At 48.9% G+C, this 13,189-nt stretch overlaps 1 protein-coding gene across 3 annotated transcripts in view; it reads left to right on the top strand.

The window, feature by feature from the left end:
- Fam20a (FAM20A, golgi associated secretory pathway pseudokinase) overlaps window positions 1–10,046 on the top strand; it is a 54,717-nt gene extending 44,671 nt beyond the window's left edge. Inside the window, exons 5-11 of one of the 3 annotated variants that reach the window (XR_015630683.1) lie at window positions 4,082–4,174; window positions 4,894–5,009; window positions 5,437–5,617; window positions 7,065–7,199; window positions 7,847–7,928; window positions 8,335–8,394; window positions 9,419–10,046. Coding sequence is in view for 2 of the 3 variants with exons in the window: in XM_087572488.1 (XP_087428614.1) it covers window positions 4,082–4,174; window positions 4,894–5,009; window positions 5,437–5,617; window positions 7,090–7,199; window positions 7,847–7,928; window positions 8,335–8,394; window positions 9,419–9,683 (907 nt within the window). In the remaining variant the exon portion in view is untranslated. 3 annotated transcript variants of the gene reach the window in all.
- The last annotated feature ends 3,143 nt before the right edge of the window (window positions 10,047–13,189 follow it).

Genomic DNA, 13,189 nt, shown 5'->3' with positions numbered 1-13,189 from the left:
CCAAGGGTTCTCCATCTTGACCCAAAGGCAGCAGGAGACTGTATGCCACACAGGCATAGCTTGAACACAGGAGACCTCAAAGCCCGCCTCCACAGTGACACGCTCCCTCCAACAAGGCCACACCTCCTATGGGTCAAGCATTCACACACATGAATCTATGGGAGCCACACCTGTTCAAACCACCCCGGCTACTCTCACGGTTGACTTGGTCCCTCAAACGCACCAGTGCTACATACACTACATGAATTGTGGGTTTGGACATCAACAGTCTCACAGACCTCACGAGCCATGTACTGATATAATTTATGTCTATACTGAGGTGAAGATACCAAGCCTGTGAGAGGCCAGCTTGCCCCGGACTCCACACAACAAACAGGAGGCCCAAGAATTGCAGCCAGCGGCTAGACTGCTGAGCTGACCCTCTCCCATTGAAATGAATCCTCACCCATATCCAGGATTAAGAATACCTCTTTGACGTCACAGGGTTTTCTTCACATGACGATGCTTGCTTTGATTGAAAATCTAGGCACCAAGGAGGGCTGCTATAAAGTCAAGTGTGTGTTTATATTGATTTCAACATCTGTCTTTCGATTTGAAGTACGGTGTATGTGGGTGGAATGATGGCAGAGAGAGAGAGAGAGAGAGAGAGAGAGAGAGAGAGAGAGAGAGAGAGAGTGTACTAGCTCCCAGAGGGTCTGAAGACCACAAGTTTGGCTTTCTTGGAGTAGAGTACAGTGCTTTTGGCCCCAGAGAATGTCCCCCTTGTAGATGACATGCATAGGAAAGAATGTCCCCATAAAGGGTTCCATGGCTCACATTCCTCTAAAGTTTCCTGCCTTCCAGTGCTGTTTATTCCTGTTAACTTAGATCCACACTTTCTGGCCTACCAAGAAGACACCTCCTGAATAGCCCCCACGCAGTGGAGCCTAGAGACAGGAACAGTGCTAATCTCTCAGTCTCTGAACTAGGAGGAAAACAAAAAGCGTCTCTTTAAGGACAAGTTTGGAGTAGGAGAGCAGCATGCTGGATTCCCTTTGGAACTTTGAACAACCTCGATGTCTAAGTCCCATTCTCTCAGAGCCCAGTGGCTTCCTCCAGCCCCACTCCCCATGATCCCAAGGCCCCAGCAACCTTCAGAACCTTTTAGATGAGGAGTTTTCTCCTTTGGGAATGCAAAAGACCAAACTGTTTACAACCATTCAGTGGTGATATGAAAGAAACATTTGAGTATCATCTGTTCACACTTGTTGATTTTTTTTTGTTTTATAAATCTCACCACCCGGCCTATAAAACAATACATGAACGTAAAAATGTTACCCATACACACATGTCACATATCAGTTGCCATAAGTACTAGTTCTGGACTCAGGCTGAGTGTCAGGGTTAAGCTGAGAGTCAATTCCTCCCTCTCCTCTCCCATTACCACCGCTGTTTGGGTCACTCCATCGGGCCACACGACCAGCACGGAGGAGGTCTTCCCGCTGTTAGCTTTTACAAAGCTGTAACCAAATGTCCAATAAGTAACTTCACAGAAGATTTGCTTTTTGCTCAGTGTTTCAAAGGGCTCAGATCTCTGTGGTGGGGAGGGCATGTTGGAGCAGAGCAGTTCTTAACCGAACTACCTAGGAGGCAGAGGAAAAGGCATATAGGATGGGCTCAAGGCCCAGTGACTACCCCTGCCTCCTTCCTTTCGCTGCCTCCCCCAAGATGCCCTCATAAGTATGACCTAATTGGCTCTCGAAAGGCTATACACATATCCAGAAGTGTTTTTGCTGACTTCCTAGGCTTTTCTCAATCTAATCCAGTTGCCAATGACGCTTATAACCACCGCACACGCTAATGAATCTGCCTCTGTCAGATAAATTAAACCATGAAGGAAATTGAATGGAAGAACGTTACTTTTCCTAAGGATGGTTTCAGAGGGGATCTCATCATATGGCCAAACACAGAGAGCACTAAAGTCGACAAATTGTGCGTGCGTGCGTGCGTGCGTGCGTGCGTGCGTGCGTGCGTGTGTGTGTGTGTGTGTGTGTGTGTGTGTGCGCGCGCGCGTGCGTCCGTGCGTGCGTGCATACACGCTCACCTTAAGTATTGTTCCTTAGGTCCTGTGTGTTTGTCATTCTGTTCATTAGTTTGTTCCTTGAGATAGAGTATCTCACTGGCCTAGAACTCAGCAAGTAGGTGAGTGTCTCTTTGAATGTGGGTTCTGATTGAGCGTCCGTTCTCCAGCTTTCAGATTGAGCTACCTCCCCGAGGTCATATGCCTTTGTCTCATATTTAAGAGACCGGGTTTTTCCATGGCTGGTCTCAGACTCCTGGGCTCAGTGCTCTCTCTGTCTTGGCCTCCCAAGTGGCCGTGCTCTTCAGTCCGAGTGAGCAGACACAGCCACGAGCAGAGACCCCAGTAGGCGTGTGACGCTTCAGCGTCATCCTCCTAACTCCATCAATGGGGTTCTGGCCAGTGAAGAGTTTAAAATCACGAGGGCCTGTACAAGACTACCGGTTAGATGGTCATCCTAGGGACACTGATGAAGGAAGCGAAACAATGGAGGACATGTATAGCCATAAGTACTACATGAAGTTTCACCTGCAGGTCTATGAAATTCAGTTCAAAAGAATCAAGCATAGTGTCTTTTAAAACGTATTCCCTTCTTTTGAAAAAGCATGTGGGCCTTCCCTCTGAGTAATATAAAGTGAAAAAGCGCTTGTCCCTTTTCGGAAAGAGTGCAAGTTTATCTTTGGAAAGTCTACATTCTAAACGAGAAGGTGATACTTTTACATTGATTTGTTTGTTGTTTGTTGTTTGTTTGAGACTGGTCGAAAACTCTGCAGCACACTCTTGGAAGCTCTTGGGACTCAGATCTCTCCTTCCGCTATGTGGGACCCAGGGACAGAACTTGGGTCATTAAGTGAGGTGGCAAGCACCTTTATTCACTGAGCTGTCTCACGGTCTCCAAGGTGATACTTTTAAAATGAAATATCTATGACACATTACCCATGAGAGGTACACTCCTTAGTGCTCAAAATAGAAAAATCAATGGTGTCGAGGAAAAAATAACCTTCCAATTTTAAATCTATCATAGCTCATATGAAAATCTGAGAGCGTATGCTCATATGGTAGAATGGGGACAGACAGGCAGCATCCAGCCAACACCCTCAGCCCTGGACTTGACGATTACATTAGACCTGGCTGCATCTCTGTCTGTAGTCTCTGTTCGTACATCTGGCAGCCTCAGTGCGGATTTTCAGGATTGGCCTGTGCCCTTCTGGCAAGGTGTGCCTTACTATTTTGGTTGTGGAACCTGGTTGTCCGTGTGTTTGTTCATGGTACTCCCTCCGTTTATGACTTCCTTTGCTTTTCCAGCCTTTGGAACAGGTCCACATTCTGGACTATAAAATTATTCGAAGGTCATTATCCTTCCCCATTTATTATTAGCATAACAGGGAAGTCACTGTGGAGGCCCTGGAAGTCCGCTCAGGAAGCCCCAGTGATTAGGAAGCACTTTTCTAACAGGGCACCACAACCCCACCCTCACATCCCCCGGCAGACTGATTCTCTTCAGGAATCCATCAGCAATTTGAAAACGGAACCGGATCAATATCATCTATATCTGCTTCCCTTAGCTCTCTGGCTGGGCCTGTTCTCACTCCCCACCTGAGTTTCTAAGAGTTCTGTCGCCTGTATTTCTCCCCCAGACCCATAACTTTCCAGTCCTTGCTCCCATTGCCAGGTCTGAGCACGCCTCACCGTTTTGGGTGTCTAGGTCCACCCCGCCATCACTTCTAATATCCCACACTCTCGATAACACCTGCACGGGAATGCTTGGTTTTCTTCCCTTGATTTTGGGTAAACCAGCCACTCCCCTGCAGAGCTCCAAGTGCAGACTTGACACTGCCAGTGCCTACAAAAAGCCTGCTTTTTCCCACTTTGCATGTCTCCTCCCCGCTCAGGGAGGGAGGGGCCCATTGCTCATTTGCGGGTCCACCATCCACATCCACATGAAAAGCACCACACAAGGCTCTCTCCTAGGGCTTACCACCGAAGGCTGAGTCCAGGGCGTGACCCTTCCCTTCCTTCCAGACAGCAGCGAGAGGAGGAGACACCCGAGGACTTCTTCTACTTCATAGACTTTCAGAGACACAACGCTGAGATCGCAGCTTTCCACCTGGACAGGTAGGTCTGGCCCCTGACCGGCACCGACTGCAAGGGCCAGTGGTGCCCTGGGGGAGGGGATGCTACCCAGACCTTTTCGGAGAGCTCATTCTGGCTTCTCATCTCTTCTACCTCAGAGTAGGGCCTTCAAGTCTACTATCTCCTTCCAACTCTGTTAGGTTAAAAACGCTTAATATAATGGACAATTTGTGAATATTTTTATCATTTTATTAAATTGTATTATGTTTCGCCGAGGAGTATTATGAAGCTTGGTTTGATCTCGTAGCCGAGGCTAGATTTGAACTTCTAATCCTTTGGTCTCTGTTTGCCAAATACTGGGACTCCAGGTATACACTTTGCCTGGAAATACGAAACAATTATAGGGAAACATTTATTGGCCCAGACACAGGGCTTTCTTTCAAATCCCACCGACAGCTGCATACTTCCTCTAACTGGGGACCGGATGTTCAAGTAACTGAGCTTATGAGTACATTCTCTTTTGAAGGGTTACTTTATACGCATTGGTGGTTTTGTTTTTTTGTTTGTTTGTTTGGTTGGTTGGTTGGTTTTTTTTTTTTTTTTTTTTGGTTCTTTTTTTCGGAGCTGGGGACCGAACCCAGGGCCTTGCGCTTCCTAGGCAAGTGCTCTACCACTGAGCTAAATCCCCAACCGACACAGGGCTTTCTTTTTCCCAGTCCCTGACGATCCTTCACATCTGAACAAGAATCCTTCTCTTCCAGGATTCTGGACTTCCGACGGGTGCCACCCACCGTAGGGAGACTATTGAATGTCACCAAGGAAATCCTGGAGGTCACCAAGAATGAAATCCTGCAGAGCGTTTTCTTTGTGTCTCCAGGTGGAGTATCAGCCAGAGCCATACTCTGGGTCTTAAGTATATGGTAAGGCATCATGTCCACTGGTAGGGTCAACGGTGGTCTGAGCTCTGCCATTAACGCATGCGTCACTGGGGTAGGAGGGTGCTGCTGCCCAACGCTCCCAGCCAGGTCTCCTTAAGTGTAACACCAGATGAACTACGGACAGTGAAGAGTTGTGTGAGAGACTGGTCTCCCAGGTGCTGGAGATTATACATCCATCCTTCCATAGAGCACTCATCATACGATAGGATGCTCTGAGACATTCGAAACTTGGTACCCTAGGCCCAACATCCTTTTCCCAAGCTGGGAGTTTGAGTTCCCCATCCTATTTCTAAGGGGTTTCTCAGGGCAGAAGATGACTGACCTATCAGCCCCTGCTTCATTTCTCTCTCTTCCCTCAACTTCCAGCTAACAACGTGTGCTTCTTCGCCAAGTGTCCGTACATGTGCAAGACGGAGTATGCTGTCTGCGGCAACCCACACCTGCTGGAAGGTTCCCTCTCCGCCTTCCTGCCATCCCTCAACCTGGCCCCCAGACTGTCTGTGCCCAACCCCTGGATCCGTTCCTACTCACTGTCAGGAAAAGAGGAGTGAGTCGGCTCCCTAGCCACACCCCCTGCCCAGGGCCCTGCAGTCCAGTTCTTCAGGGTGGTCACCCTAAACCCTAACACTGCCTCAATCCTCTTACTGATCCTAGGATCGACAGATTGGATGTTCACTACTCCTGGTAGCTCATATACTGAGCTTCAAGGCACTTATTCTATAACAAAGAACCATGGGGGAGAAGTTCAGTGGGTAGTGCCTGCTGTGTCAGCCTGAAGACTAGAATCCAGATAGACAAAACCCACTGTCAGCCAGGCATGGCAGCCACCTACAAACCAAGCATGTGAGAGACAGGGACACTGGGTCCCCTATTCCAGGTGGCTAGAACAGATAGACTCGTGGGAATTAGCAAGTCAGAAAAGACATTGCTTCAGTAAATAGTGGGGATGCATGGAGGAAGACACTGGACATCGACTTCAGGCCCTGCATACATGTGCACCTACACACACACACATGTGCACCTACACACACATATGCACCTATACACACACATGTGCACCCACACATGAACATGTATGCATATATACATGCATGTCACAGATAACTCAAAAAAAAAAAAAGCAGCACACAAGAGTTGAGGGAGTAAAACCTGGAGCAAGACCCATTGACTATACGCCCATATACAAATATGCTATATATAGCATATCTTGCACAGTGTGTGCACCAAATGAATGGACTCCATGAACAGGTCCATTGGCACATCACCACAGTTATGACGGGAAGAAAACATCTACAGAAGAATTTCAGGAGGACATGACTTTGGGAGACAGCGTGAAGGCAGGACATGTGAGGCAGACACCAGTCTATGGGAGGTCATAGGTGCTGTGGGGATTTTAGAGGAGCAAGGACCCAGAGCAAGCAGGTGCAGTGCCAGTCTTTCTGCCACCTGCTCTGTGACCTCTCTCTAGCACGAGGCACCCCCACCAGCCACTTAGCGTTCAGCACAGTCGGACTCTAAACCTTCCCCTCATCTGGAATCTGCAACCTTTCTTTGTAGATGTCCTTCCCCGGGGTCCTCCTGGAGGGAGCCAGCTACTGCCTGGCATCTTGAGATCCCTGGGGGGTTGGGGATTTAGCTAGGTGGTAAAGCGCTTGCCTAGCAAGTGCAAGGCCCTGAGTTCGGTCCCCAGCTCCGGAAAAAAAAAAAAAAAAAGAGGGGCTGGGGATTTAGCTCAGTGGTAGAGCGCTTACCTAGGAAGCGCAAGGCCCTGGGTTCGGTCCCCAGCTCCGAAAAAAAGAACCAAAAAAAAAAGAGAGAGAGAGAGAGAGAGAGAGAGAGAGAGAGAGAGAGAGAGAGAGAGAGAGAGAGAGAGAGAGAGAGAGAGAGAGAGAGAGAGATCCGTGGGCCAGGGCAGGTTTGGAGAAGCAGGGATGTGTGCGTGCGTGGATAAAATGGAGAGGGGCCCCAACACCCTGGCATCTTGGCTTTTCCAGCCCCAGGACTTCTTCTCCCCCTCAGGTGGGAGCTCAACCCCCTCTACTGTGACACGGTAAAGCAGATCTACCCATATAACAGCAGCAACAGGCTTCTCGGCATCATCGACATGGCCGTCTTTGACTTCCTGATTGGTAAGTACCCGACCCGGGATACCTGGCAGAACTGTACCCCACTCTTTGCCTAGGATTCCTTCCGGGAGACCTTCGCCAAAATTGCAGCCGGGACCAGGATTAGACAGCCCTGCATCTCCCACATACTCATCGGAGTCCAAGGGAACAAACAACGTGCCCTGGTTTCTTAGAAGGGGGCGGGGTAGCGCGGGTTGGAGGTAGAGGTTACTGAAGGGGTTCCCACGGTCGAGGAAGATGCACCACCCTGTTAAGACCCAAATGGGCAACAGACTTGAAGCTGGATGTTCCCTTCACTTGGTGAGAGAAAGCCAGGACAGGGAGGGCCAAATCAAGGCCGCAGCCCCACAAACCAGTAATTCTACCCTCTAGTCCCACTGGGACCCGGAAGGAGGCTGCATGTTTGAGGCTGCCTGGGCCCAGAAAGCCCAACAGCGATGTGTTCGGGAGGCACAAGGGCACAGTTCTGCTCACTGGGCTGCCAGGTTAAGGCTCCAGGATGGGTAAAGTAAAAAACCTAGGCACGTTGTGATCCGAGCTCAGGCTCCTGTCTAAGTGTTACCGACCAGCCACATCCCCAGGACCCAGGTCAGGCTCTTCTGTACCTGTGGCCTTCAGACCCTAGCTCTGATCTCTCCCCTCCATTGCAGGAAACATGGACCGACACCATTATGAGATGTTCACCAAGTTTGGGGATGATGGGTACCTTATTCATCTTGACAATGCCAGAGGGTGAGCACCGCTGCCCACATCCCACTGGAGAACCCAGGAAAGCCTGCACTGACCCGGCCTGTTTCCATCTGGCCCTTTTTCCCACTAACCTTTGGGTGTTTTTTTCTGCCCCTTACTGAAGAGCACAGATTCTCCGGTGTGAGAGCACTCTTGTGTCCACCAGTGAACCTGACTGAGACTTTCAGTAGATGCTACTTTCCTGGAAGCAGAGTATGGCTTAGCCTCCGAGGCTGGCCTGCAGAAGCAGGGAGCTTGAGGCATCTGTGACCTGACTGACTGACAGGGGTGGGGGTGGGGGCCGTTGAGATGGTTGCCATGGTGTCTAGCGCCTTATCCCACCTAATTCACAGAAGGGTTATGGCAGAGATCACCCAGAGTGAAGGAACAGCTCTGTCTCCTCTCCTAGGTTCGGACGGCATTCCCAGGACGAACTCTCTATCCTCGCCCCTCTCTCGCAGTGCTGCATGTAAGTTTCTGCGCCATGGGTACCACGAGCTGTGGGCAGCACCCACATCTCTGGCCTAGGACGCTTCGGACAGAATGTGAGCTGCCTAGCTTCCCACACTGCAGCTACCGGCGTTCCCTGATGTCTTCCTCATCCTTTACCAGAAAACGAGTTAAGATCTGATCTTCTAAGTCACCAACTTTAATCTTTAGCCCACTCGGATAATCACCCGCTTTTACAGATATCAGTGTTCTTTGATATTGCTAATCAGCCCTTTGGTTTCCTTATGTAAGCTCTTAAATATTGCTATTACAGCACCATCTTAGCAAAACCTCGAAGTCTGGTAAAACTGGGTCAGACTGAAATTCCAGCCCCTTCTCTAAAGGACACCTAACCTACTTCCGTATCTTGTGGCACTAGGGCCCTCTTAGCTGTCGCTAATTATAAAGATGTGACTGAGACCTAGCAGAACCATCCCATTTGTCCCCTTGGCACATGAATGGTCCAAAGCAACTCCTTGGGTTCATTCAAGTCTCTCTCCTCTGGACAGGATGAGCAGTGGTTGCTTTGTGTCAAAAATCAAACAATCAGACTGCTTGCATGAGTCCAAAAGAAATCCAGTCCCTAAAGTCAAAATGGACCTAGTCACTTGTCATCCCTGTGGTTTTAGAATCTGACACAGGAGACGCATGATGACGTTGGCATGTTGGAGGTTGGATTTTTCAGACAACAGCTTCATTCACCTACTCAAAGTTTCTTCCATCAGCTTTAAATCTTTAAAACCAACAAACCCTAAGCCCCCTACCCTCCCCTCTGTGGCTCCCTCCCTCCCCTCCCCCCACCACACACAGAGCAAGTAAATCGAACAAAGGCTGTTACCCACCATTAATTCCTTCTCCACATGGCTCTTAGTGAAGTATGTTTGCCTAGAAATAAAATCTCTAAGAATACCAGCTGCCGACAGCGGTTTGTGGGGAGTGGGCAAGCGCGGGTGAGCTACCTTCCTTAATTTGCTGATCTGGCCGCACTGGCTTTGTCTCCTCAGGATAAAAAGGAAAACACTCTTGCACCTTCAGCTGCTGGCTCAAGCTGAGTACAGGCTCAGCGATGTGATGCGGGAGTCACTACTGGAAGATCAGCTCACCCCTGTCCTCACGGAACCCCACCTCCTGGCCCTGGACCGCAGACTCCAGATCATCCTTAAGACAGTGGAGGACTGCATAGAGGCCCACGGAGAGCGAAGAGTCATAGCTGATGGGTCAGCACAACATTCAGCTCCAGACTCTGGCCAGGCTAATCTGACAAGCTAACGGCAGCAAGCGTGGGGCCTCAGAACACAACTGGAGCCAGCACTTCACTTCGTGCTGATTTGTAGGCCCCTGCTGCCCCATTCCACCCTGGGGTGCTGGAGGCCGAGTCACAAGCTCAGGGAGGAGGCAGGAACACTTTGAAAAAGCACACGGGATCCACCAAACCTCATCTTTACCCTTGGGTGGAGGCCACTGCTTTTACAGTGCACTGGCTGGGGCTCTCTCTTGGCTCCATGAGGGCTGCAGACTATCTTCTAAGCACACTGTGAAACCTGGACCTGGGCCAGGCTTGGAAGGTTCGGAAGCTCTGTTCCTAGGAGCGGTTTTTACTCTACCATGTCAAATAAAGGGACATCAAGTGGATAACTGGCTTCCTCCTAGTCCTTACTGTATGTATATGCAGGTACAGTAAACCACATTTAAAAAGAAAAATCTCCAGACCTAAAATCTGTCAATCTCAGGCTGATGCAAAAGAAAAAGGCCATTCTTTTTTATTGACATTCTGGTCCCTCACACTATCTGAATACAATAATCCCTACCAGGTCACACCTCAGAAATACTAAAGGTAAATTTGCTCAGTAAAGGGACACTTCAGTCTGAAGAGTGTTATCAGCTTACGAATTGGCAACAGAGGAGCTTCGTGCCTCACACAGTTGGTGGAGTGCTTGCCCATCAGGTTCAACCCCCAGCATCACATAAAACCAGGCACAGTGGCAATACCTGTTAACTACCTGCACTCAGGAGGACCACAAGTTCAAAGACATCCTTAGCTACACAGTGAGTCCAAGGCTAGCCTGGGCTGCCTGAGGAAGTAACACCATGTATGTCAAAACTAAGAGACACAAAAGGGGAACCTGGCAGCAGGTTAGGGCTGCATGGCTCTATCGGGTCACTTTTTCTTCTGATAAAAGGCAGAGGATCAAAAAAGTATGGAGGGGAAGAAGAAAAGGCATCACTAAGAACCAGAAATGTCACCCAGACCTCTCTGCTCACGTCCAAGGACAGACGGGATGACCGACAATGGGTAGTATTGTCTTGGTCTTCTGAGATTGGAGTTCATGTATACCAGGCTGGCCTTGAATTCTTGATCTTCTCGACTCCACCTCCCAAGAGCCTGGATTAAGGCATGAGTCACCATGCTGGTCTCCCGGTGGATGGTTCTGATTCATCCTAGCACCCCACATTATGGGCACACAACCCCTGAACCCAGTTTGCATAATAACCTTGCTTCTGTTCACCCTAGTCTTGCCATGTCCCAGACACTTTATTAACCATCAAGTCAACACGTAGGTTTGCAACCCTTGTGAGCAGGCCCAACCTTTTACTTCCAATGTGTGAGGAAGAGAGCTAAGGCTCTCGAGGGAGAAAACCACATCGTCTTGTGGTTTAGGCTTATTCCAAAATGCACATAGCATCAAACCCGTTTGTGAAGTCAAATTTGTTAGTTGGAAAAAAATTAAGCTGGGTGCTGTGACTCAAACCGGCAAATCCCAGCCCTTGAGTGACTGAGACAAGAGCGTGAAGTTGAAGGCTGGTCTGGGCTATGGGAGGAAAATAAAATATGCACATCAACTCTTTACCAGAGAAAACTCCTTCCAAAGACTTCCCTATCAGGGAGGCCCTTTGGTGGGGGCACAGCTTCCTACAACATCAGTTGTTTCTCCTCTTCCCCCCTTAGGGCAGCACTAGGAAGGGGGGATGGAGGTTGGGGGGGGGGGCGCATGGTCTGAGGCTTTCAGCCAGTCTCGCTTGGGTGAGTTGCAGTCCCCATCTCCAATGTGGCCTCCCTGGATGCAGACCAGTTTCTCAAGATTCTGAAACAACATTTCTGCTATACTTTTCAAAACCGAAGTAACTGAATTTGATCACAATATGTGGGGTAACTACATAGATTACTTTTCACCATCGGTTTTTCTAACACCGACGGGGGGAAAAAAAAAAAAAAAAAAAAAGCTTAGACCAGCATTTTTCAAAAATACCAGAAAACAAAAACATTCCATTCTCAAGAGTGTCAAGCTCTTACAACTTACGCACTCTGAAGCATTGCTCAACTTCCCATGGAAAAAAAATATTCCGAGTCTATGTGAAAACTTTCCATGTTACCACTGGCAAACAAATAAAAAACCAAAGACTGTGTGAACTGGTAGGGACCAGTCTGAAGGGATATGCCACTACATTCTCAAAATCCGGGACAGTTCTGATCTAAGGATAAGTCAACTCTCATACAGGCAGCAATTCTGTCTGTCCTATTAAGCCCCTGGCCGCTGAACTGTAAATTGTTACTGCCCCCCAGGGGAAACACAGGGTTAGGCTCCTAGGATTCTCTGGTCTGATTTCATCGGCCCATTACTACGGAATCTCACCTTGTGTGGTAAAGACCATCCCTTTACACTGTTGGTTCTTTAACCCGGCATCTGCCTACGACACATTCACAGTACGATACAGCTTTCTCACACTCAGGAACGTGAGCTGGCCCATGAACACTGTCCTTAGGGACCTTTTAAATACTGAGGGACCCTTAGTGACATAGTCACAGCTGAGATGAGGCAGACCTCACTCTGCCTTGGGTGGGAAGGAGTGCAGGGGATAATCACGGTTTCCCTGTGCATGCAGCTCAGGCCCCGGGTGCTTCTGGTGTTCTGGTCTCGGGGTCACACATTGTTCCAAGTAGGAAAACATGCAAATACAGAATCTGCAGACACCAGGGACAGCTGGAGTCATCTGGGCTTGACAACGCTGAGAAGAATGTAAAAGTTCTCCATCTAGTGGCAACTTTTTAAAAATCACAAAGCTACTTCAACTCATTCTTACAGGGACACACCTTAATGTCATAGTTCTAAAGTTATGTCAAGAAACAAATTTTGTGTATGGACAAAAGAATGATTCGTACAGAAATCCCTCGAACATAACAAGGGAGAGACTGGTGTTTCCCCTTGACAGACATGCTGGAGGACAAATTAAACGGTTAGCTAACCATGATTTTGGTCCACCTGGAGGTACACTCCAGGGCTTAGCAAAGTTCACAAAGGGTGCACCTCTGAGGTTGGAGACCAAGTGTCAGCTGGCTCTGCCATCCTGCTAGTTCAAAATGTCCACACAAGGTAGGATGAATCCCGGGCCACGGTTTAAAGGAAGGACTAGGCCACACTGACGGCTTGGGTGACATCCAGCTGGTGAGAGGAAGGGAACTGCGAACCTGGACCAGGTAGAGCGGAGGAAGCAGAACTCCGAATGCTCCAGACTAACTCCTGTCCTGCATGTGATGACACAGAGTAACCCTTTAGCTACTCCTTAAACTCCAGGAGAAACGTAACCAACAAGGTTTCCTGTGTGTAAGATCCCTAAGCAGCTAACAGCCCATCTGATAAACCAACCCTCTGCTGACAAAGAAACCAGAAATCCTATCAAGTCTGTGAAGCCCCAAGGCACAGACATGTCTGTGCTGTCAAACTGAAGCTGTGGCTTGGGACAGAATCTTCCTTCTAGGACTTGTTACTGAGTCTGCC

Source organism: Rattus norvegicus, chromosome 10 (assembly GCF_021556685.1).
Source record: "Rattus norvegicus strain SHRSP/BbbUtx chromosome 10, alternate assembly SHRSP_T2T, whole genome shotgun sequence".
NCBI classification, from domain to species: Eukaryota; Metazoa; Chordata; class Mammalia; order Rodentia; family Muridae; genus Rattus; species Rattus norvegicus.
This window is presented reverse-complemented; position numbering and strand designations above follow the sequence as displayed.